Here is a 26,347-nt window from a genome sequence, read left to right as displayed (position 1 = left end):
CTCCCTTCTTTTCTTCCTCCTTTCTTTCTATATTTAGATCTTTTTCTCAATATTTAGAAATTATGTCTTTGTCACATTCTTCAAATTAATACTCCTTTAATTCCAGTAAAATATAGAAACTTTTCTTCAATATAGCTTTATTGACTCCCCCTTCTTTTGTGCATTATTGTGAGAAATATTACAAATTTAAAAAAAATATTACAAATTTATGTTATAACCCCAACAGTGGTATTTTATACTTAATTTTTATGCAACTTTTGCTTTTAATTTTTTATTTTTAAAGATTTTATGTATTCATGAGAGACACAGAGACACAGGCAGCGGGAGAAGCAGGCTCCTCACAGGGAGCCTGATGTGGGACTTGATTCCAGACCCCGGGATCACACTCTGAGCCGAAAGCAGGTGCTCAATTGCTGAGCCACACAGGCATCCTGCAACTGTTGCTTTTTTTTTTTTTTTAAGATTTTAAAATTTATTTATTCATGAGAGATACGGAGAGAGAGAGGCAGAGAAGCAGGCCCCATGCAGGGAGCCTGACGTGGGACTCGATCCCGGGTCCCCAGGATCATGCCCCGGACTGAAGGTGGCAACAAACTGCTGAGCCACTGGGGCTGCCCAACTTCTGCTTTTAAATAAATTTTTAAAAGGCAAAAGAAGGGATCCCTGGGTGGCGCAGCGGTTTGGCGCCTGCCTTTGGCCCAGGGCACGATCCTGGAGACCCGGGATCGAATCCCACATCGGGCTTCCGGTGCATGGAGCCTACTTCTCCCTCTGCCTGTGTCTCTGCCTCTCTCTCTCTCTCTGTGACTATCATAAAAAAAAAAAAATTAAAAAAAAAATTTAAAAGGCAAAAGAAAATGAAGTTTTAAAAATTATTTAAGATTTTATTTATTTATTTGACAGAGAGCAAGCACAAACAGGGGGTACAGCAGAGGGAAAGGGAGAAGCAGCCTCCTCACTGAGCAGGAAGCCTGACATGGGGCTTGATCTCAGAATCTAGATATAGATATCATGACCTGAGCTAAAGGCAGATGTTTAACTGAGCCACCGAAGGGCCCCAGAAATACACAGTTTAAAAAAATTTGCCTTTGTATCTGTCCACTGTATGGATTTGAAATACCATCAGGGGATCCCTGGGTGGCGCAGCGGTTTGGCGCCTGCCTTTGGCCCAGGGCGCGATCCTGGAGACCCAGGATCGAATCCCACATCAGGCTCCCGGTGCATGGAGCCTGCTTCTCCCTCTGCCTATGTCTCTGCGCCTCTCTCTCTCTCTCCCTCTGTGACTATCATAAATAAATAAATTAAAAAAAAAAAAAAGATGAAATACCATCAGACTTTTAGCAACAGGACTTCCTTTGGTTAATACCTTGTAAGGTTGACCTGCTAGCAACAAATTCATTTTTTGCTTCACATTCATTTTTGAAGGATAATTTTGCTGAGTATAGATTCTTGGTTGATCGTATTTTTTTCTTTCAATGCTTCAAGTATGTTCTCTCAGTGCCTTCTAGTCTCTATAGTCTCCAGAGTTTGCAATGAGAAGTTAACTGGTAACTGTATTGTTCCTTTGTATATGATAAAGATTTTTCTCAGAAGTTTGATTAGTAGGTGTCTAGATTTGATAATCTCTTTGTGTTTATTTTTAAAAAAAAATTTCTATTTTATTTATTCATAGAGATGCAGAGAGAGAGAGAGGCAGAGACACAGGCAGAGGGAGAAGCAGGCTCCATGTAGAGCCTGACCTGGGACTCCATCCAGGGTCTCCAGGATCGCCCTGGGCTGCAGGTGGCGCTAAACCACTGCGCCACCGGGGCTGCCCTCTTTGTGTTTATCTAGTTTGGAGTTTGTTGAGCATCTGGATCTTAGATGATTATTTTCCTAGTTTGAGAAGTTTTCAGCTGTTCTTTTTTCTGCTTTTTCCTGTCTTTTTTGAGATTGTCCTTTTACTCCTGGGGGTCTTGAAGGCTTTCTTCTTTTTCTTTTTTTTTAATTGAAATATACTTGACATTCCTCATTTTCTTTTTCCTTGCTGTTCTTTTTCATTTCATACCTACTATTGAGTTCTAGTGAACTTTCCATTACAGTTATTAATTTTAACTATAGAATTTTCATCTCTTTCCTGAGATTCTCTATTTGATGAATCATTGTCTTTCTTAATGAGTCATTGTCATTCTTTCCTTTAATTCGTTAAATAGGATTTCTTTTAGTTCTTACCCATTAACTTAGTAGAATGTCCCTCAGTTTGGATTTGTCTGTTGTGTAAATTTTTTTTAAATGTATATCTTAGTGTATGTGTGTCTTCTTAATTCTTTTAGTGTGTGTTTTTTTTACTTTTGTAAAATTGGGGATATCAGGTTTAATTTGCTTCTGACTAGATGAGATTAATTAGGATGTGGCACTTAAATTGTTAAGTCCTTATTTGCCCTATTACAAATGATAATATGGGTAGGTTGGACTGATGTTTGTTTATGAAATAAGCAGGTGCACTTATAGTCATAATCATTTTATTTGAGATTTCTTAGTCTTAGTGCTTGTATGTGCTTGTGAGCAGAGAGAGGAACAGAGGGAGAGAAATTCAGGCAGGCTCCATGCTCAGCCAGGTTTATTCTTGACCCTCCGTTCATAATCTTGAGTCAAAATCAAGAGTCAGATATTTAACTGACTGAGCCACCCAGGTACCCTTAGTCATGTTAACTTTCAGTTTGCTTCTGTTATTTTACTTGTAATGAACAGTGTGTAAATAAGTTACATAAATCTTTCTGTACATATTTCCTGACTAAAGGTCCATAAGAACTTTTTTGAATGTGAACTTTAACAGTATGAACATTTAAAGAGGGTTTTTATGTATTAATGCATGATGATGTCATGTATGTATACATAAAATTTCAACTTAGGAACATACTTTATACTATTTTGTACCTCCTTTTCATGTTATAGGTATATATATCATGTTATATGAGGGAAAATTGTATAATACTTCTAGTTGTATGCTTTTTATGATATTTACATGATACTCTGGTTGTATCCCCTCTTCCAGTGTAGTTTACATACAGTGTTATATTTCTGGTGTATAATATAATGATTCAACAATTCTATACATTACCCAGTGCTCATCATGAAAGTGTACTCTTAATCCCCTTCACCCATTTCACCTATCCTCCCACCCACCTTGTCCTTTGGCAGCCATCAGTTCTCTATAGTTAAAAGTTTGATTTTTGGTTTCTTTTTTGTTTCTTAAATTCCACATATGAATGAAATCCTATAATACTTGTCTTTCTCTGAATTACTTTACATAGCATTATACTCTCTAGATCTATCCATGTTCTTGCAAATGGCAAGATTTCATTCTTTTCATGGTTGAGTAATATTAGTGTGTGTACACATGCACCACATCTTCTTTATCCATATATCAGTGGATACTTGGGCTGCTTGCATAACTTGGCTATTGTACATAATACAATAAACACAGGGGTGTATGTATACTTTTGAATTAATGTTTTTGTGTTTTGGGGGTAAATATCCAATAATGTGTTTACTGGATTGTAGGGTTTTTCTATTTTTACCTTTTTGAGGAACCTCCATACTGTTTTCCACGGTGACTGGACCAATTTAATTCCTAACCAGCAGTGCACGAGGGTACCTTATTCTCTGCATCCTCACCAAAACTAGTTTCTTGTGTTTTTGAATTTTGCCATTCTGACAGGTGGGAGTTCATATTTCATTGTGGTTTTGATTTACATTTCTCTGACAGTGAGTGATTCTGAGCATTTTTTAGGTGTCTGTTGGCCATCTCTGTGTCTTCTTTGGAGAAATGTCCATTCATGTCTTCTCATTTTTAATTGGGCTATTATTTTTTGATGTTGAGATATATCCTTTGTCATTATCTTCTTCCATTCTGTAGGTTGTCTTTTAGTTTTGGTGGTTGCTTCCTTTGCTGTGCAGAAGCTTTTTATTGGGTTGATTTTTTTTTAAGGTCTTATTTATTTATTATTAGAGCATGAGTAGGGGGGACAGGCAGGGGGAGAGGAAGAAGCAGACACCTTGCTAAGTAGGGAGCCTGACACTGGACTCGATCCCAGGATCATAGGATCATGACCTGAGTGGAAGGCAGATGCTTAACTGACTGAGCCACCCACATGCCCCTATCTAGTTGATTCTTAAACAACAAAATGTTTCTCATTAAGCACTTAACTCAAGTGGTGGAACTCAGTGTTTGCATTTTTAGGGGCCCAATAAAACACTCCATTCAAATTGAGCCTCTGGAGAGAAATGGAATCAGGCAACTAGAGATCCAAATAAGTATCCTCTTATCGTTGAGGAAAAGCTATGTTGGAGGTTGTTGCTTGGACATGTAGAATGTTGGGCTTTTTTGTAGTCTTTGTCCCCTAAATTTAGAACTTGGAACTTCCCACCAAGGGAAGAATTGTGTCTGCAGAGCATGTCCACAAGATCATTGCCTCATTTGTTATTGTACCATTCATTCTTTCTGCTTGGCTCCTTGCTTCTGAATGCCATACTATAAAATAAAGGTAATTTATCTCAGTTTATGTTCCACAGCCTTCTCAGAAGGTCTGCCCTAAAGTTTGGGCATTTGTCTGAGGACTCTGTTATGCCAGGGACTCTGAACAACAAAAGTTTGATTGAAGGACTCTGTAATTAATTTAGCAGGCATCCCATTGGGAAAGTTTCTGCTTAGCTGATTATTATTTATTGTTATTAAAGGAGATGGTGAAAGGCAAGTAGAAGTGCTTTGAATTCATTTCCAGGGCCCTTGGATTCCTTGTCTCTTGTGTTCTTTTTTTTTTTTTTTTTTTATTTATTTATTTATTTATGATAGTCACAGAGAGAGAGAGAGGCAGAGACATAGGCAGAGGGAGAGGGAGAAGCAGGCTCCATGCACTGGGAGCCCGATGTGGGATTCGACCCCGGGTCTCCAGGATCGCGCCCTGGGCCAAAGGCAGGCGCCAAACCGCTGCGCCACCCAGGGATCCCCTGTCTCTTGTGTTCTATTCTTAGTTTTGTTGATGGCCTTGCGAGCTGCACATGGTGTGTGTGTGTGTATTTTAAAGCATTTATTTATTCATGACACACAGAGAGAGAAGAGACAGAGACACAGGCAGAGGGAGAAGCAGGCTCCATGCAGGGATCCCTGAGCCAAAGGCAGACTCAACCACTGAGCCACCCAGGTGTCCCAGCACGTGGTATCTTTAAATGTGCCTTTTAAAAACTTTATAGCATCCCAGCTCATCAGTACGACCATATTGGAGTCTTAGTACATCCTCTATTCTTGTATGTTCCCTCTTGTTTTGGGCTCATGAACCAAATGAAGTCACGTCTCTCTGAATTTTGTGGGAATATCTCTGCCACTCCTGTCCTTGTATTTGAACATATTGGAACTGGTTTTTTGATCACAAACTTGTAGGACCCCAAAGTAATTTTCTAACCTCCAGTTGTTTCTTGTACAGTGAGTGGGGACATCCCCAAGGTCCCATGGCTGCTGGTATTTCTAGGGCAGCTGCTACTGCATCAGTAAGTTGATTGGTCAGTGGTCCTCCCTTAGTGTGACCCTGCACTTTGAGTACCTGTCCTTAGACCAGCCACGGACAAGAAGATGTTCCATTGCTGGCAGTAGAATCTCAAACTCATTAAGGGATCTGAGATGATTATTGACTTCTAAGTGCCAGAGCTGTGTGGTGTCCCTGAATACATAGTCATTATTGGGGCTTCTTTACCTTCTTTATAGCATGGTTGCAGATGTAGCTAGTTGTGCCTTTTGAGCCAAATCGTAAACTCTTTTATATTTCCAAGTCTTCGCTGGCTTGCGCTGCTTAACAGATAAGGTATATTTTTATGGGGCATAAACACATCATTGCCCTGAAAATATAACCATCCTACGTGGATTACAGATTCTTGTAATTGTTTCAGAGATTAATGGTTTGAGGATGAAATCCTTTGGGCAGTGGTTGTTATTGATCTGCCCTTGTAAAATCTTTTTCACTGAGAAGGCAGGTGGTTTGGCAGCCTGCCTGGATATGGTTATTCAGTCATCCAGTCTTGTACTGAGTTTTAAGTACTCCAAGTAACTTTGCCACATGTCTCTTCTCTCTTCCGTGGATTTAAGTTAGTTCAGTAGCTATAATATGACATTTCCTTTAAGGTACCATCTTATTTTGAGATGCATCCCAATTTTAGAGATTGGAGATTTTATTGAAAAAAAAAAAAAAAAAAAAAAAAAGGACACAGGGGATCCCTGGGTGGCGCAGCGGTTTGGCGCCTGACTTTGGCCCAGGGCGCGATCCTGGAGACCCGGGATCGAATCCCACGTCCGGCTCCCGGTGCATGGAGCCTGCTTCTCCCTCTGCCTATGTCTCTGCCTCTCTCTCTCTCTCTCTGTGTGACTATCATAAATTAAAAAAAAAAAAAAAAAGGACACAAACATCACTGTGTAAATGTAAGGTGTAGTGCATGATGGTTTGATTTACAAATACTGTGAAATACCTTCTAAATAGATCTAGTTGAAATTCATCATCGCATATAGAGACTAAGCTTTTAAAATGTATGTTTTGGGATTGATGAAATGTAGTTTTAAGATTGGCACTAGAGATGAAAAGATTAAAGGGCTCCTTGGCATTTATAATTTTGAGTAATTTCTTCATCACTGCTGGTCTGTCATATATGTGTTGTGGCATGAATTCACTGCAGACTCTTGCTGGCCTACATCACGGCCAGATTGACTGGACTTCCATACAGTCTACTGCTTTTCCTCCGATATACTTAATTTCAAGGATGGCATTGTCATCTCATCCAGTTATACCATTCAGATTTTTAAAATCTTGCCCTTCTTAGTATTCTTCTCTCTCTCTCTCTTCCCTCCCCCCACCTGGTTAATTCCTGATCATGTTTTGCTATAGGTCCATGCTCACTTGTCAGCTTTCCCATGTGAATTTAATTCTATTTAAGTATATGTCTTTTAGTGGTAATGCCCCAAAGCCATTCACTTAAATGTAGATCTTTAACATCTGTCATTAAAGACTCCATTTTGCTAACATCTCTGGCTATACCATTACCCTCTGAGCAGTTGAGATGGAGACACATTTCATCCTCTGCTAGCAAATGTGAGCTTTTCAATACTATACATCTGGAATTTCCAGGCTTGTAGACAGAGACAGGGTGTGGTACTTTCCACATGCATTACTGCCTCACAAGGGGTATTTTGTTGTATACAGTTTGTAAAAGGCTTACCTGGGAGTTCCAGCTGTATGTCCAGTTGAGTAGAAGCCAGACATCTGTAACTTTGATTTCATGTGGAATCCATGCCCAGGCCTTCCAGGACTTTAATTGGTGTGAGTACACAGGCCATGGATTTTTACGCAGCCTCTGTAACTTATTGGTCTTACTAAAATTACCTTGCTGAACCGCTGGCAGTCTTACTTTACTCAGACCCCTACCATTTATTTATTTTTATTTTTTTATTTTTTTAATTTCTGTGACTTTTTTTTTAATATTTTATTTCTTATTTATTCATGAGAGACACAGAGCAAGAGAGAGAGAGGCAGAGACACAGGCAGAGGGAGAAGCAGGCCCCATGCAGGGAGCCCGATGTGGGACTCGATCCCAGGTCTCCAGGATCACACCCCGGGCTGCAGGCGGCACTAAACCGCTGCGCCACCGGGGCTGCCCGACCCCTACCATTTATTAAGTTTAAAAGTATTCTCTTGAATCCAGTTTCTGCTTTGCCTGCCTCATATTTAAATTGGCCTCTAAACCGATACTTTGTTTATCCCTTTGTGGCTCCCTTGATCCAAATTCTCACTTTCCCAAAGCCTTTTCCCTTAGGAGTGGGCTTCATTAGGCTAATTTAATAAGTCCCTGTGTCAGTAGAGGAATCCAGGGACTTTGACGGTTGGTCGGTCATCTTCTGATACATAAGCTGACGTGACCTGGCAAAGTACCAGGATTGATCTTGAGAAAGTGACAGGAACCAATGGATTCCCTAGTAGGCTCCCTAGGGATCCCTACCGAATCCTAGGCTCTCCATTCTTCACAAAATTGATTGGCCTGCTCTTTTTCCTACCAAGATTATATGTTACCCTGTTCTGAGAACCAAATTTTGCTTTTTCCTCAGAGTTGGGTACTTCAAATTAGTAGGTGGCAGAGTTCATGGCTTCATATTTTGGGGAACTCCAATTATTCACTCTGAAAAAGTGCCTAAACTTCATCTGGTTGATTTAAGTATCCCCAGATCTTCTAGATGTCTGGCAGTCTCTATTCTATCTGGTTTTTCTTCCACATTGGTTGTTGTCCATAATTTTCTCTTGGGTGAGGAGGGGGGGAGTGCATCTAAATCTCTTTACAATGTTTGTTATTCAGAACTTTGGGCAGTGGGCCCTGAGATAAATTTCCTAATATATATTCTCTCAAAATTAGCTTTGTTTTTATACTAAAAGGCACTGAATGAATGTTTTAATTCTCTGAGGCCACATTGGCTAGATTGTTTTTCCTGAGCTTAAACTTGCCCACCAGTACTAATAATAAGCCACTATCATCAGAGGTTAACTGAGTGAATGAGCTGGGTCCTTGGAATCTGAAAGAGCCTAGTAAACATAATTTCATGAAGAATGAAAGACATTGTACTTTAAACCTCTGGCTTCCTTTTTGGCTTCTTTTTTTAAAAAGATTTTTATTTATTTACTTATGAGGGAGAGAGGGAGACGGGCGGAGACAGGGACAGAGACATAGGCAGAGGGAGAAGCAGGCTCCCTTTAAGGAGCGCAATGTGGAACTCGATCTCGGACCCTGGGATCATGCCCTGAGCTGAAGGCAGATGCTCAACCGCTGGCTGAGCCACAGAGGCGCCCCAGAACCTCTGACTTCCAAAGCTATTTGTTTATCTGCATGTAAGGATTAGTGATGAAAAGACAAAACACCTGAAAAATCTAGATTAATCTAGATTATAATAATTGTAATTTTTAGTACTTTATTTAAAATTACAAATTATGAAAAGACATATAAGGCACCAAAAATAACTTGGGCTAAGGCTATTTCTGTTTTTTTTTTGAATCTGAATTCAAAGTAAATTAACTATTTTGTTTTCTTTCCCTCCCTTTTTTTTTAAAACTAGGGTTACACATCATTTTGGAATGACTGTATATCATCTGGATTACGTGGCTGTATGTTAATTGAATTAGCACTGAGAGGAAGGTTACAACTAGAGGCTTGTGGAATGAGACGTAAGAGTCTGTTAACAAGAAAGGTAAGAAGAATGCTAAATAACATCTCCCTTTTAAAGAGTTTGTGCTACCTAAAAACGAAAGTTTCTATTAACAGATTTAAAGAAGTAAGAGGAAGTTGATTTTAAAGTTAAGACTTTATTGGAAGTCATGTTTCTATGTGTTTTTTGCATTGGTTTCTTGGTTCTTATACATAATGACTAATGTAATTTGTTGTGAGGCTCACTGGCCACTACATCTTACATATTCAGAAAGACTCCAAACTTCATTGCTACTTCTTAAAGCCACACTTTGGAAAGACTCTACTTAACTTTGTTTTAAAACTCAAAAGTGTTACCATCCAAGTTAACTATCCACAGGCTGTTGGGCTTTTTAGCAGAATATGAGTATTTTTTACATCTCTGCCTTCACTACTGTGTAGGACTGTGTAAATAGTTATTTTTGGCTAGTTTTTAGAATTTTGGGGGGAAGATTTTATTTATTTGAGAGAATGAAAAAGAGAGAGATCACGAGCAGGGGGAAAGGGCAGAGGGAAAAGCAGACTTCCTGTTGAGCAGGGAGCCTGACATGGGGCTTGATCCCAGGACCCTGGGATCATGACTTGAGCCAAAGGCAGATGCTTAACTGACTGAGCTACCCAAGTGCCCCAACATCTCCATATCTAATTTAATGTTATCTCATCTATAAAGATTTACTAGGGATGAGGTTCCAGGGGTTAGGACATAACACCTCTTGGGGTTGACTTTTCAACTTGCTTTTATTAGTTCTCTTAGTTATTTCTTTTGGCATTTATGTCCATATTATGTCCATATTTGTAAATGAGCTTATACTGCCATCTCTCACTTTTTTAAAAGATTTTATTTTTAAGTAATCTTTATATCCAGCATGTGACTTGAACTTACAATCCCAAGATCAAGAGTCACATGCTCTACCCACTGAGCCAGCCAGGCAACCCTGCCATCTCTTGATAAATCAGTTTGAAATGCTTCTTACTTTCTATTAGAAAAGATGAGGAAAAAAAAAGTTGAATATTTGTCTTTTTTACCACTTACCTCCATCCCCAACATTCCTAATAGAGTTATGTCATAATTTTTTGTAAAACCATACAATTGTTTTATATTATTATATCAATCCTGTAGAGTTTGGTTATATCCTATGATATTTTCCTTTTTTTTTTTTAAAGATTTTATTTATTTATTAGACAGAAGGAGAGAGCTAGAGAGCACAAGCAATGGGGGTTGGGGGGAACGACAGACAGAGGGAGAGGGAGAAGCAGGTTCTTCCTTACTGAGCAGAGAGCCAAGCGGGGCTGTATTCTAGGACTCCGGGATCATGACCTGAACTGAAGGCAGACACTTGAAGGGCCACCCAGGTGCCCCTCAATTTTTTTCTTTAAAGATTTTATTTGTTTGACAGCAAAAGCAGGGGGAGCAGCAGGCAGAGGGTGAGGGAGAAGCAGGCTCCCTGCTGACCAGAAAGCCTGACAATGGGGCTCGATTCTAGGACCCTGACGGAAGGCAGATGCTTAACCAACTGAGCTTCCCAGATGCTCCTCATTTTTTTATAGTTTTAAAATTTGTCTTTAAAAAAAAAATCTTTTCTATGTACTTTTTTTTTTTTTTCTTACATGCTCCCTCAGAGAAAAACTATCATTATTAGTTTTCAAATGTCCAAATACATAAGGGAACTACATTACCTTGTGCTCCAGTCTGGACTGGTTATGGTTTGCTTCTATTGGGACTTGCTGTCACATTTTATTTTAACTCTCTGTTTTCTGGATCTAATATTTTTTTCATCATTGTGGGAGGAAAATGTTTTGAGACTTTGCTTGAAAATTTCTTTACCTCATTTTTATTTGACAGTTTGGGAATAGAATGTTAGATTTCAGTTATTTTCCCACGGAAGTTTGAAGTTATTTCCCCATTGTCCTCTAGTGTACAGAGTTGCTGTTAATGTCTGGTGCCCTTTTGATTTTCATTCTTTGTGCGATACCTGTTTGCCTGTCTGGAGGCATTTCAGATCTTCTGTTTGTCCTTCGTGTTCTGAAGTTGTATACCTTGATGTGGATCTTTTAAAATTCATTATGTTGTGCTCACTTTGGCAGCACATATATTAAAATTCATTATGCATGGACTCTTTGAGTATAGAAATATTTAGTTTTGGTTTTAGAAAGTTTTCGTTTTTCTTGTATCTTCTTTGCTCTATTTTCTAGAACTCTAAGTTTGATATGGACTCTTGACTAGTCCTTTTTTTCTTTGTTTCTTAATTTCCCAGCTTTATTAAGATATAATTGGCATTCTCTTGGCCTCTCTCTCTCTCTCTCTCTCTCTCTCTCTCTGTTTTTAAGCCCTCTCTTGAATTTTCTGCGTGGTTCTAATGTTTTTGATTTCCAGGAGCCTTTTTTTTTTTTTTTTAATCATGACCTCTTGTTTCATGGATGTAATTATCTTTTTAAATTTCTAATAATATTATGGTTCTTTTGAAAATTTCTTTTATCTGTTTCTTCAAGTTATTTTCTCTCTTGGTTTCTTTGGTATTGAAGGTTTTCTTTCAGTGTCTTGTCATTCTTGGTTAACTGTTCATATTTAAGAATGAGGTGCCACTCTAAGATGAAATACACTAAATAGAAATTAAAGGTGTGGGAAGGGCATATTTACTAGTGGGCCACACATTGCTGAATTTTATTAAGGGCTTTAGAGCTACTCTGAGGCATTGAAGAGTTTTAAGCAGAAACCGTGAGAGATCATGATAAGATTTGCTCTTTAGAAAGATAAGTGAGAATGGATTGAAAAGGGCTACAACTAGTTTGGGGAAACTAGTTAGTTAGGAAACTTAATCCGAGTGAGAGATAAAGATAAATAAATGGAATAGAATAATTGAAGAGGTGATGGAGAAGACTAGTCCATCTGCGAGAGATGGAGGGGACAGAATTTCATAAGAAAGATCTGCCTATACCCAGGTTATTGTGACCGTATACGAGATGTGTCTCCGAGTGGGTCTGACTGAGATGGATGTTGAGGCCAGATTGCAGTGAATTTAAGGAGTAAGTGGGAGGTCAGAACAGGTGGCGTGTCCACATTATATAAGCAAACAACTTTTTTCTGCGAAGGTTCTCCTTTTTTCTTGCTCTCTCTGACCGCTTAGTAAAAGCATGGTCCAGAGTAGTACCATCCAATAGAACTTTCTGTGATGATGAAAATGTTCTATATCTGCCAACACCATAGCCACTAACCCCATGTGTCTGTGAGCTAGACACTTGAAATGTGGCTAGTGAGATTGAGACATGTAAGTAAAAACACACTGGATTTTAAAAAAAATTTAAAAATTGGAAATTTTTAAATGGAAAAAGAATGTAGAATATCTCAATTTAAAAATACTTATTACATGTTAATATTTTGGCTAATAGTGGGTTAAATATCTGAAAATTAATTCCACTCATTTCTTTTCCTTTTTAATGTAACTGCAAATATTTAAAAAGAGATTTGTGGCTTGCATTTTTGTTCTAATTATATTTCTGTTGGGTCACGCTGTCTCAGAGACATATCGTATATTTTTTTAGCCTTTCAGAAGATTGAGCAGAAAGGTGAAGGATATATGTTGAGGACAAGTTTAAGGGAGAACTGCTGCATTTAAAAAATATTATTAAATTTTATGACATTTTAATAGCTAACATAAAGTTAATGTAACAGATTAAAGTTTGATATTACAGAATTTCAACTAGAAATTTGTTGCATAGCCAAGAACCCAGTGAAGGCTGCAGAAATTTAATACTTGGCTAAAGCAGTATATGACATTTTCTTCCCTCATTCCCCACCTTTGTATTTTTCCACTGTTAGATGGATTCTGTACCTGTCTTAGCTTTGAAAAGTTTTGTAGTGTTTAAAAATTTTGTTACCAAACCTTTTGGTATTTTAAAGGTTTTTGCTAGTTGTCACATTTTGAAAAAATTTTTCACCCCTAAATTATATTTAATATTTAAATTTTTGTCTTTCATTGTGGTATAAGCTTTGAGGAGCCAAGTCTTATTTAATTTTTAATTCTAATTGGTTAGCCAGTTGTTTCAGTAATACCTATTGAAAAATTCATTTCTCCACTGCTGGAAAATGCCACTTTTATCATATACTGAATTGAGTATATAATTATATATAATTTTGTTTTCGTAAGTAATAAATGTTTAAAAAAATGAGTTTCTTGATTAAATAGCCCAAAGTTAGCAATGAAAAGAATTAACAGTGAGTAAAAACTGTTCTAGCCTTTTGCTTTACTAATTTTTGCACAGGAACTTTATTTTCATTCATTATTGTGCCAAATCTGGTTAGGTTAAATATTGGATTTCTTTTCTTTCTTTTTTTTTTTAATGTTGTATTTCTTAATAGAGATTTTAAAATCTGAACCTTGACACTAGGGGCTTTAAGTATAATGAATTGAACTATTTGTATAATTGTTTAAGTTTTTCATTTAAAGAGGTGAAGTCAGAAGAATGAATTAGTGAATCATTTCATTCTTATTGCTTTCATTTTAGGTGATCTGTAAGTCAGATGCTCCAACAGGGGATGTTCTTCTTGATGAAGCTCTAAAGCATGTTAAGGAGACTCAACCTCCAGAAACGGTCCAGAACTGGATTGAATTACTTAGTGGTAAGCTTTTGTGTATAAACTAAAAGCTGAATTCTGTTTAAAAGACTTGTAAAAGTTTAAAATCCTTTTGAGAGGAACTTACACAAAATGGCCAAAAGCTTGTTTATTTAAGCAGACTTGAAAGTTATTCATCACCAAATGGAGAAAACTAGTGGTTTTAAAAATTTCACCCCCTTTTAACAAGACTGAGCAGTTAGATGTTGAGTAAAACATAATATTCTTCCTTAGGACTTCTACCATTCTTTATCAAAGTTACCTCAAGCTACCTTGCCCTGGGTAGACTAAGTTCAGCTGTGCTAACAACCAACCCCCAAACCTCAGTGGCTTTTAACAGATGACTTCTTACTCATGTTATACGTAGTCACAGGCTACCTCATCTCACTTCGGCAGCTAGGCAGGCAGAAGAGCTGCCGCCATCTGGAGCGCTGGCTGTCACTGTCATAAAGGGAAGAATAGCATAGCCAATCACTCAGGCTTGTCAGTTTGCTTTCATAAAGGATGTGTGGTTCTGGTTTCGTTGGTCAGAGCAGGTCACATGGCCTTCCCTAACTTTGAGGAGACAGGACAGTGGAGCCTAGGAAGAGAACCTGAAATACTTGGTTGACAGCACTGGTGACTACTGCATTTACATTAAAGTTAGTTGTATACTTGCCTAATTTAGGTAAGAGAGCTTTGAGTATCAGACATAAATTCTCTTGCTGTTCCTCTTTACCATTACATAAAACATCACTTCTGCATACAGGTATTATTTCATGTTCAAGCACATTACTCTTTAACTTTTTTTTTTTTTTTAATTTTTATTTATTTATGATAGTCACACAGTGAGAGAGTGAGAGGCAGAGACACAGGCAGAGGGAGAAGCAGGCTCCATGCACTGGGAGCCCGACGTGGGATTCGATCCCGGGTCTCCAGGATCGCGCCCTGGGCCAAAGGCAAGCACCAAACCGCTGCGCCACCCAGGGATCCCCTACTCTTTAACTTTTAAGAGCATTTGGATTTTGTTAGATTGGTAACTAATGTCATTTTTCTCACTTACAGTTTTTTTTTTTAACTTTCTAAAAATAATCCTATTATAAGAATGTTCTCTCAGTAAAAGATTTTGAGTTTTGCATCTTTGTTTACTTAAAAATTGGATACACATACTCCGTTCTCTTCACTCCATTCTTTGCATTCTTCAAAGGCAATAGTGGGCACTTCACACTTCTGGCAGTGTTCGTTCATTCTTCTTACTGATAGGAAACAGACTTATTCACAAGGTAGTTTTGATTAACTTTGTGATTTTTTTTTTCTTTTGGCCTTCCTCTTGTAGATCTTCTAATAAAGATTCTTTTTACTTCATTGAGTAAGAGAAACTTGAACTCAACACCTATTCCCCATTGGTGCTTGTGATATTGGTATTACGTTCAATTACAATTTCTTTTGCAGGAATCTTTCAAGATTACTTTGCCTATGTGATCAGGATTTGTTTGGTTTAAACTAAATTCTTGCTTAGCACCTACCATCACTATATGTCGCATTGCCCAGCATGTTGTCAGCCCTCTTTGGGTTAGCCTTACACTTAAGCCTTTTGGTGACATATGGTCATTTAGCAGAGACTCAGTGAGGGTCTTAACATTAACTCCATATGTTAAGTATTAGCAGAAACTTTTTCAGGAAAAAATAGAAGTGCTAATAAATTCTTACTGTTCCCTGATGGATCATTTTTTAGAAAGATTTTTTTTTTATTTATTTGAGAAAGAGTGAGTGAACGAGAGAGAACATGAGCTTAGGCGGGGGGCAGGTGGCACAGAGTGGGAGGGAGAAGTAGACTCCTTATTGCGCAGGGAGCCTGATATGGGGCTTCATCCTGGCACCCTAGTATCATGACCTGAGCTAAAGGCAAACCCTTAACTGACTGAGCCCCAGGTGCCCTGATGGATCATTTTGTATTTTCTCTGGAGATCACCTAAACAGTCTTCGGGTCATGCTCATGTTGGCCCATTACCACTTCTGGTAGTGCAAATTAGGATTTGTAGTTGAGGTCTCAACTGGCTAAAGGAAGGTTTTTCAAAGTTGTAGTTAATTTTTTTGGCAGGCAGGTCAGAGTGGTGTTCTTTTATGGAATGTAGTTGGGTCCTGCATTAATGTTAATGTTATTGATACCCACTTTGGTGCTGTTTAGCACTGTGGAGATGTTTTCAGACCCTTCGTTCATCAGCAGTCTTTTTATATAAACTTACATCATACATGCTAATCACACATTCGGGATTTGTTTTACTAATTTGTCTTAGACAACCAGATTTCCTTTGACATTTTATGTATCTGTCCTGCACATATGGTACTCAAGGACTATGTAATGCAAGTATGGCATACAGGGAGATTAACTCAGCATACAAGGTGGCTGTAACTTGTCTAGGATTCTATAAATGATTGAACCAAGTTGGGCTGTTGCGCTGTTCTCACCTGATTGAAGAGTGGAAAGATGGCAGAAGTCTATAAGATTTTCTTAGAAGTATTTCAGTATACTTAAGATTGTGTTTTACAAAATCTTTATAAAAAGTTATCTCATGGTACCTTATACTGGATAGGCTAATAAGCTATGGAAACAAGCAACCCCAAAGCCTCAGAAGCCTTAGGACTTCTCACCCATGTTAGAAGTCCATCACAGGCTATTTCATTCTTAATAAATGATTCTGTGTGTCCATTTGGATTCACAATTCAGTGTGTCCATATTTGGGTAGACTGAGGCTAAGACTTAGAACAGTTTTCAAAAAGCAGTATCATGTGAAGTTTAGGATGGCCATAAATGCTAGAATGTCACCTATGGCATCTTGGTCATGTGTCCTTGATGTATAATAGGAATGACCTGTAATTTCAGCTAAAAGTAGAGAATCCAGAATGAGAAAAGAGGGGGGAAAAAAAAGTACATTTCTTTTAAATTAAGAAAGCATCTACTTTCTGCCTAATGAAAGTACTGGTAGCTTGCTGATTTTTTTTTTTTTTTAAACACACACAACATAGCATTTACCATTTTGACTTTTTAAAAAATGTTCAGTTCTGCAGCTGGCTTGTTGAATTTTAAGTTGCTTCCAAGTAATGAGTAGTTTCAGATACCAGTTACTGCAGCTATACTGACCCAGGTGCTGTGAAACTCAAAGTGCTCCCATACTGTGAAAGCATCTTAAAGTCCATTTGGGGAACAGTTGTGTATTTGTAATAATTTGATAACAGATTAGGGTTTAACAATATGGTTCTCTGAAAGTGCAGTAGCTCAGGGAAAAGAGAAATCAATCCTTGGGAGCTTTAGTAGTTGGAGGAGGAAGCAGAACTTCGCTTAGGTCTTTTTGAAGGGTGAGAATGAGACAAAAGAAGGATGTGCTCTTGTTCAGAGGGGCTAGAGGGAGTGGTAAAGCTGGTGGACCTCTCTGGCTTCGTGCAGCAAAGTCTGGGATTGCTTCTCGGTTGTCAGAAGTGTGGTACTGTGCTGTATCATTGGGGGATATGTACAGAGGACGTTAGAGTCTATGTGCAGAAGAAGAGCTTGTTGGTCTGGTGGTTACCTCTGAGTTAGAGAAGGTGCACAGGGGTCCGTAAAGTATCTGACAGAGGGTTCTTGTTTACTTGAGGTGGTGGGGGTACTCAGCTGTTCATATTACTATTATTTACGCTATATATATATATTTTTTTTCTCGCTATATATTTATTTATACGCTAAATCTACCAATATATTTTAAGCATTTATATATCTCACTAATTTAAAAATTAACAAATATATATTTGAGGCAAAGACTACTTCTTACTGGGTTTTATTTTATTTTATTTTTTTTGGACTACTTATTGTTTTTAATAAGTTTTTGACTTTCTTAAATTTTGACATGTAGTTAATCAGTTTGGTCACAAGGCGTCACTAGACTGCCAGATTTATGAACAAAGCTGCTTTTGGTTTTGTAACACATGTCAAGGAATATCAAAGTTTTTTTTTGCAGCAGAATTATTAAGGTACCTGTCAGCATGTCATTTTCATTGAAGTAATTGTTGGGCAGTGGACATAAATAACCTTTTCTTCTCTGCAAATACTTCTCACAATTTCCTTTACAAAAAAGTGAACTACAAATACTTTCTATACATTTTAATTTGCTTGTATAACTATAAAATCTTTTCACATCTTGAATAATTTAGGAACTGGTGAGTAACAATATGGATCACAGTAACATCTTTCAATCTAGAGTTTTGAACACTTAAGTTATCAGGCATTTATTACAACATATTTAAATGCATCTGATACTCTGCTTAAATTGAAGCAGCTAAATCTTTGGTAGCTGTGATAGTTTAAACCTTTATTGTTTATTCACTGATCTATCTAACCCCCATCCCAATTTATATTAGTCTTAAGTATGTTAATTTCAGGAGTGACTTTATTCTTTGGGTTTAGCTTAATTTATTATTTTTTAAAACAAAAACAGCGAGACGCCTGGGTGACTCAGCAGTTCAGTGTCTGCCTTTGGCTCAGGGCGTGATCCTGAGGTACTGGGATTGAGTCCCACATCAGGCTTCCTGCATGGAGCCTGCTTCTCCCTTGGCCTGTGTCTCTGCCTCTCTGTGTGTCTTTCATGAATAAATAAATAAAATCTTTAAAAAAAGAACAAATAAAACAAAAACAAATGTCAGGACGCTAATACACTTTCACCTCTCAGTTCTTTCTTTCTTTCTTTCTTTCTTTCTTTCTTTCTTTCTTTCTTTCTTCTTTCTTTCTTTCTTTCATTCATTCATTTATTCATTCATTCATTCATGAGAGACACAGGCAGAGGGAGAAGCAGGCTCTTCGCAGGAGCCCGATGTGGGACTGGATCCCAGATCCTGGGATCACGACCTGAGCCGAAGGCAGCCGCCCAACCCCTGAGCCACCTAGATGTCCCTCCCTCAGTTATTTCATTGTACCTTTTTTGGGGGTGTCCAGAATAGTATTAAACAACATCTGCATATTACCCACATCGTTTCAGCCTTCTGCATATGATATTTCTTCATGTTTTCAAGTATCGGAGGAGGTCTGAGTAACATTTGTATTAGAGTGAGCCGGTGAGATTTCCCCTTTTGAGGGAGTTGCTGCAAAGGGAGATGGTATCTGAGCCCCTTTTTTATTATTTCCTCTGAGGAAGAAACTTAGCCCATAAGAAGGTCTGATGTAAGTGGAATGCCTTATTTGAAGGTGCTCCTGTGTTTGGGCTCTTCTCATTTTTAGTAGCAACGCTAAATTGTGGGTTAGCATATTTTGGAATTGAGAAATTTCTCATAGGAACTTTGTAATCATTACTTGTTCATTGATTGTAATATATAATAAGATTTAATTATAGATACAGTGTGGATAAACCTTAGTATGACTTTAGTACAATAAAGAGCAAGTTTGTAAATTGCTAATCCTATTCATTTCCCATGAGAAAAAAAAACATTGTATACCCGCATTAGAGGGATTTTGTGTTTTTAGGTCTGCAGAGAGAAGTTTAACTGTGGAGTTCTCAGAAGTTAATCCCCACCCCCACCCCATTTTTGAAACTAGATAGCCAAGATATTCTCTGAGGGATGGAATACCCTTCTGTTTGACTAGTGAGCTGCCAGGGAAAGGTACTTCTTTGATAATTGACAAATTATTATAAGCATAATTAATTTTTTTTAAAATTTTTATTTATTTATGATAGGCACACAGTGAGAGAGAGAGAGAGAGAGGCAGAGACACAGGCAGAGGGAGAAGCAGGCTCCATGCACCAGGAGCCCGACGTGGGATTCGATCCCGGGTCTCCAGGATCGCGCCCTGGGCCAAAGGCAGGCGCCAAACCACTGCGCCACCCAGGGATCCCTAAGCATAATTAATTAATTTTAAAGTTGAACTATAATTTTTACGGGCTTTTACATAAATTTGCTGTTGATTATTTTGTTTACTTAAATTTCCAAAAGTCAGAAGGCAGTTAGAAAACACAACCTAGCTAATTCTAGCTGAGTGTAGTAGGCTTCCTACCATGTGCTAATGATATTAGAAAACACAAACCCCAAACTGGTGAAAGGTACAGCAGGTATTTGTTGGGGAGATAGTGGATTGTTACAACACTTAAAAAATGGAAATTGTAGCACCTGTGTCCAGGGCTCATTAAATTCTGCAAGTAATTGCTGCCCATTCACTTTATTGTTTCTTTTGCCTGTAATGGAGGCTTGCTGGCCTCCTCTCCCTCTTCTCCCTCTCCTCTCCCTCCTCTCCCTCTTCTCCCTCTCCTTGCCTCCCCGATTTATCTATCTATCTATCTATCTATCTATCTATCTATCTATCTATCTATCTATCTATCGAGAGAGAGAGTGAGCAAGGTGGGGAGGGGCAGAGGGAGAAACAGACTCCCTGCTGAGTAGGGAGCTTATTCAGGGATCAACTCTGGGCTTGATCCCAAGACCCTGAGATCATGGCCTGAGCCAAAGGCAGACACTTAAGTGACTGAGCCACCCAGGTGCCTCTCCTCTTTGTGTCATAGGATGTTGAATCCTGTGGGATTTCGAGATTTGGCTTGAAAGTTCTTTCTCCTGTAACTTCCATAGTAATGCCCCCTTACATCACCCAAATAATTTCTTACTCCCTTGGGCTCCTTGTTCATACTGTTTTTATAGTCCTCTACACATCTTAGTCTTGCCAGGATAATTAATTATATTAATGAATGTTTCCCTCACCTGATTTAAAATTTTTTTCAGTTAGAAATGTCTTAACTTATGTTAGTATTCTTAGTACCTAATTTGATTTTTTTAGACCATTGTGAATACATTAAATTCTATCAGAGTGCTGATTCTGTACATGGATAAATAATAGCTAACATTTGTTGAGTGTTAACTACGTATGAGGCTCTGTTCTAAGAACTTGATGTGTCTTTAACTCATTTAATCCTCATAATAACCTGATGGGGTGGGTAGAGTTGTTATCTTGACTTTACAGATGAGGAAACAGAGGAATGGAGAAGTTAAGAAACCTTGCCCAGGGTCGCACAGCTAGAACATGACCAAGTTGGAATTCAGATCTAACCAGTCTGGCTCCAGAGCTTGCCTGTTATAACCAGTTATGTGATAATGCTTCATCAAGTAACTTTTAATAATTTCTTATCATTGAATATAGGTATGGGCTTGTTTAACACTAGAAATTGAAATAAATAGAATTTCATTTCTTAATGAGTTACATTTTTCTTTTGTACTGTTAGGTTTTAAAATAGGGTCCCAAATATATTTCTTCCCTTTTTTAAGGTTACCAAGGAAATTGAATGCAATGATTGTTTATCTTTTGTGGAAACTGATTTGCTAGGGTTTTTATGAAAAATATTATTTTTTGGGATCCCTGGGTGGCGCAGCGGTTTAGCGCCTGCCTTTGGCCCAGGGCGCGATCCTGGAGACCCGGGATCGAACCCCACATCGGGCTCCCGGTGCATGGAGCCTGCTTCTCCTTCTGCCTGTGTCTCTGCCTCTCTTTCTCTCTGTGTGTGACTATCATAAATAAATAAAAATTAAAAAAAATTATTTTTTAAATGCAGGAGGTGATTTTAATTTAATAATTCATGGTACCTATCCTTCATTATTTGAGGTTTTTTTCAAATCCCTAGTTTTATGGAGTGAATCACAAAATGCAAAGTGGCACTTCCAGATCATTTACTCTTTTAAAAGAACAGCTCTTATTTTCTCTTCATTGCATTCATGGTTTCCTTTAAATTATTTAGATATTTATAATAGCTGTTTTATAGTTCTTGTCTACTAATTCTGTCCCCTGTCATTTCTGGGTCATGTCAGATTTGGTTCATTGTTGCTGAAGTTTTCCCCCCTTGGTTTGGGTCACATTTTTGCAGGGCTAGTAATTTTTATTGGTTGTTGGACATTGTGCTGTGTTGTTGAGTGTTGGATTCTGTTTTTCTTTAAAGAGTGTTGAAATTTGTTTTGGTAGGTAATTAAGTTACATGTGGATCACTGTTTTTAAGCTTTATTAGGCCAGGTCTGGAACAGTCTTTTCTCAAGGGCTAATTTAGGCCTCTTCCTAAGGTGTGATCCTTTTGGAGTCCCTTCTTTTTATTTTTTTTTATTTTTATTTTTTATTTATTTATGATAGTCACAGAGAGAGAGAGAGAGGCAGAGACACAGGCAGAGGGAGAAGCAGGCTCCATGCACCCGGAGCCCGATGTGGGATTCGATCCCGGGTCTCCAGGATCGCACCCTGGGCCAAAGGCAGGTGCCAAACTGCTGCGCCACCCAGGGATCCCTGGAGTCCCTTCTGAATATCCTGAGTGGTCAGTGAGAGCTTTACACTCCGTCTGCTTTGGCACTCAAATTTGCCCCAGCCCCGAGTGAAGCCTTAGAGTTGTTCAGCTTACAGCTTTGAGGTAGTTTTTCTTTGCCTAGCCTTGCAGAGTTACTTACCTTAACTTGTGTGGCTTTGTTTTCAGATATACTCAAAAGAACATCATACAGATTTTTAGAGCTCTTGTTCTGCATAGCTCCCTCTTTTCTAGTACTCTGCCTTTGTATTTTAGCTGCCTTAGCTTTCTGGAACTCTGGTCCTCTGTACTTTTTAAATTTTAAAATTTGAATTAAAAATTGTTTCTGCCTGTTTAAACACAGTATTATTCTCGTACTCTGTTTTTGAGGTCTCTTTTCCTGCTTTGCTGCCTGGTATGTGCTTTTAGATAGTAAACTTGGGCAGTAGTGTGGGTCACTTAGGTTTTACTAAAGGGTCACAGCTTAGGACTACCTTTGACTAGCATTAGAAAACAGTTTCATATATTTTCGTATATTTTATCCAGGTTTCTATTTGTGTAAGATCAGAAGTCTAATTATATAAGTCCAGGACTGATTACTCTTACCATAGCCATATTCTTTAGTCATATGGTAAAATACTCTTGTTTATGGCCAACTGAATAGTATATTTCAAGATAGCACTGTTCACTAGAACTTTCTATGATGGTGGCAAGTGTTCTGTTTCTGTGCTGTCCAGTCAGTAAACACTAGCCATACATGGCTGTTGAGGCTTTTGGCACATGGCTAGTACAACTGAAGAACTGAATTTTTTTTATTGATTTAAATTTCATAGCCCCTTGTAGTTAGTGGTTAGACCAATATAGTTGTTTTCTCTCAGTATTATAAAATTTCAACCTTATAGCTGTTGCATATAAGTGCCTGTGTTTGATCTTTAATGTGTTCTACTTTAGAGAATTGCTATCGTATTTTTTTTTTTGACTAAAAAAAATAGTTACATGTTCCTTGGAGATCATTTGGAAAATACAGAAAGTACAAAAAAGCAAAAAAGAAAATTTGTCACACATAATCCCGGAGAAAACCAAGGTTAATATTTTCATACGTTTCCTTCCAGTCTTCTATAGAGAAAAGAATTATCTTAGTGAAAATTGTTTGCTTTTATTTTAAATATTTCTGTTTTGAAAGGAAATGTGCATAGGCAACAAGATTAAAATAGTGAAAATGTTTTTTCATTCTAGAGTTAGCTTTATATTATTTGTCATCAAAGAATAGCATGTCTAAACTAGGCTTTCCTAGCTTTGTAGTTTGGGCATATGTAGCAGTTTTTGGAATAGCATATTAATCAGGAAACTTTTTTTCTTTTGTGTTACGTTGCACATTGGTATTCTAATAGAAACATTTTGCCATGTCTGCTTTTTGACAACAGCTGAAGAGAGGCCAAATATATTTAAGTTAGCTTATTTCCACATTAGGGTAACTGGTTTGAAGACTGCTTTTAGGTTGGTTCTTTAAGTGTTGTGCCTGAAAATGTGCCAGGTGGTTAGAATCTGAAGACTTGGCCCTCAAGGGCTCATGGTTTAGTTGGCAAGAAAAGTAGTTGGGTTTTCTTCTATTTCTTTAAAGGCGGGAAAATACCCAAGTTCTATTGTTTAATAGTACATTTTATAAAATAAGCAGAGACAGTACCTATCATTTCTAACTTCTGAAATCTTTTGTTTAGGCGAGACCTGGAATCCATTAAAATTGCATTATCAATTGAGAAACGTGCGGGAACGGTTAGCTAAAAACCTGGTAGAGAAGGGTGTATTGACCACAGAGAAACAGAACTTCCTACTTTTTGACATGACGACACATCCCCTCACCAACAACAATATTAAGCAGCGCCTCATCAAGAAGGTACAGGAAGCTGTTCTTGACAAATGGGTGAATGACCCTCACCGCATGGACAAGCGCTTGCTGGCCCTCATTTACCTGGCACACGCCTCCGACGTCCTGGAGAATGCTTTCGCCCCCCTTCTGGACGAGCAGTACGATTTAGCCACCAAGAGAGTGCGGCAGCTCCTTGACTTAGACCCTGAGGTGGAATGTCTGAAGGCCAACACCAATGAGGTCCTGTGGGCAGTGGTGGCAGCGTTCACCAAGTAGCGGCTCAGAGTGAAGTCCCTTCCTCTCATGTAAACCAGTAGTTTTTCTTCTATTGACTTCTGGTTTTCTGCAATTTGTATTTTCCACAGTATAATTGGCTTTTGTTTTATGAAATGGTGGATGGCTTTTTCTGTTTTGTATGTATGCAGGATTCTGCTGGTACGAGAGGCCTTCCTCTTTCTGTTAAAAAAAAAAAAAGTTTTACTGCCATATTGGCAATCCATTCCTTGTTGCCATTCTCACTGTTAACCTGTTTTGGGTTTCTGGTATGCTTTGACTTTCAAAGTAACTCCAGTTCTCCTCACATGCACATCTTTTGGATTACCTCAGGTTGAGTTTTTCCCACATGTGCATGTACATCTAGCATTCTGCCTACAATTCAGACAGAAGTCACAAAAAGGCCTTTAACTCACCAAAGGTAAATATCTGTATCTATTAGGACATTTTATACATAGACCTCAGTTGAGATGTATACTTAGCAAAATTATTTTTAAATTGAAACAACACAGTAAATAATATAAAATGCCCCTTGGATTTTGTTTCCCATGTAAATCTATTGTATTATTACACTTGTTGTAATTTTAACTATTAAATCATAAAGGTCCAATTGTTTCACAAAGCCAGTTTGGGATGGGCTGCATTCCAGTTATGCTGTATATAGTTTGAATTATATATAAATTGCCCCTTCTGGCCACTCCTGCCTCCATCTTAGTATTTTGCAAGATTTAATTAGTTGTACACCTGGTGCCCCTCACTTGCTTCCGTCAATATTGTTTGATGACAAAACAGACCTCTCATCATTGAAGGAAAGAGAAAAGATGTGTTTGGTCCCAAGAGTTTTTGAGCTGTGCCATTCATGGTACTCTTTGCCTATGCATCTCCTTTTGGAATTATTTTTGGTCTTAACTGTTTTTTATCATTTCTGTAGGGAAGAGGCTTGTGACCAGTACTAATCTTGAGTACAGTTTTTTTTTTCTGTCCACAAGTAAATTAATGTCTGCTTTTAAATGTCATTTATCTACTTACACTTTCTTGGGGGAAAAAAATCAAATGTCAATTTTAGCAGATGTTGCATGTAAATTGTTAGCAAGTAATGACTACAACTCAGATGATTAAGAATTTTGTAACAGAAAGCTCTGCTATGTTTTAATTTTTATATACAATTATGATGATTAGCACATTGTAAGAATATAAACCTTTGCTTTTTAAAGTTTATTTTTACTATTTCTTTATCACTGTTTATGGTATCAGCATTGGTTTCATAATGTAAATACTATATATTGAACAAATTAAAATGTCAAATTTTTTATTACCATAGTTCATGTTAATAGTGGGGCTTTCAGGTGTTTAGAGATTTTTTTGGTTAACATTCAATGCAAAAGTACTAGATGGTGTTATAACTTTAGAATTGAATTTTAAGGGATTCCCTAATATGTATACTATCTTTTTATCTGAAGTAATAAATAAACTATGATCTTGAAAGTGCCTGAATCAGAGCAAGCATGTCATTTGTATTTTTGTATTCCACCATACTTTTCTTTCTAATTAAGTTTTACTTAGCCTTAGTGTAGTGTGGCAATGTTCCAGTGCAAGGTTCTAGCAGAGTTGCTCCTGTAGGACTGGATAGTAAATACGGAGGCTTTGTGAGCCGTATGTGATGTCACAACTGCTCCACTCTGCTGAATGAGAGCTGCCATGGACAGTACAAATCAATGGGAGGGCTGTGTCCTGATAAAACTTTATTTACCAAACAGACACTGACCATTGGTAATCGTTTGCCAGGCTCTGTGGTTTTTGTTTTTCTTTTTTTTGCTTTGTTTTGATTTGTTTTTAAGTAGGATACATGCCCAGCATGGAGCCCAATGTGGGGCTTGAACTAATGACCCTAAGATTGAAACCTGAGCTGAAACCAAGAGTTGGATGCTTAACCAACTGAGCCACCCAGGTGCCCCATGTATTCAAGCCCCATGCACGTTGGGTATAGAGATTACTAAAAAAACGTAAGTAAACTTAAAATACAAGTGTCGTCCCCCCGCCGTAATCTTTATATCCAGCTCAGGACACTGAGCTCAAGGGTCACATGCTCTATTGACTGAGCCA

General features: G+C 38.0%; 1 protein-coding gene across 1 annotated transcript in view; it reads left to right on the top strand.

Moving 5' to 3' along the window:
* GOLPH3 (golgi phosphoprotein 3) overlaps positions 1 to 25,743 on the top strand; it is a 49,735-nt gene extending 23,992 nt beyond the window's left edge. Inside the window, exons 2-4 of the mRNA XM_055325637.1 lie at positions 9,119 to 9,250; positions 13,750 to 13,864; positions 23,823 to 25,743. Of these exons, the coding sequence (XP_055181612.1) occupies positions 9,119 to 9,250; positions 13,750 to 13,864; positions 23,823 to 24,247 (672 nt within the window). The 3' untranslated portion in view covers positions 24,248 to 25,743. The remainder of the gene's footprint in view (positions 1 to 9,118; positions 9,251 to 13,749; positions 13,865 to 23,822) is intronic.
* The last annotated feature ends 604 nt before the right edge of the window (positions 25,744 to 26,347 follow it).

The sequence above is a fragment of the Nyctereutes procyonoides genome, unplaced genomic scaffold (genome assembly GCF_905146905.1).
Source record: "Nyctereutes procyonoides isolate TBG_1078 unplaced genomic scaffold, NYPRO_anot_genome, whole genome shotgun sequence".
NCBI classification, from domain to species: domain Eukaryota; kingdom Metazoa; phylum Chordata; class Mammalia; order Carnivora; family Canidae; genus Nyctereutes; species Nyctereutes procyonoides.
The sequence above is the reverse complement of the archived record's forward strand: the minus strand, read 5'-3'. Positions and strand labels throughout refer to the sequence as shown.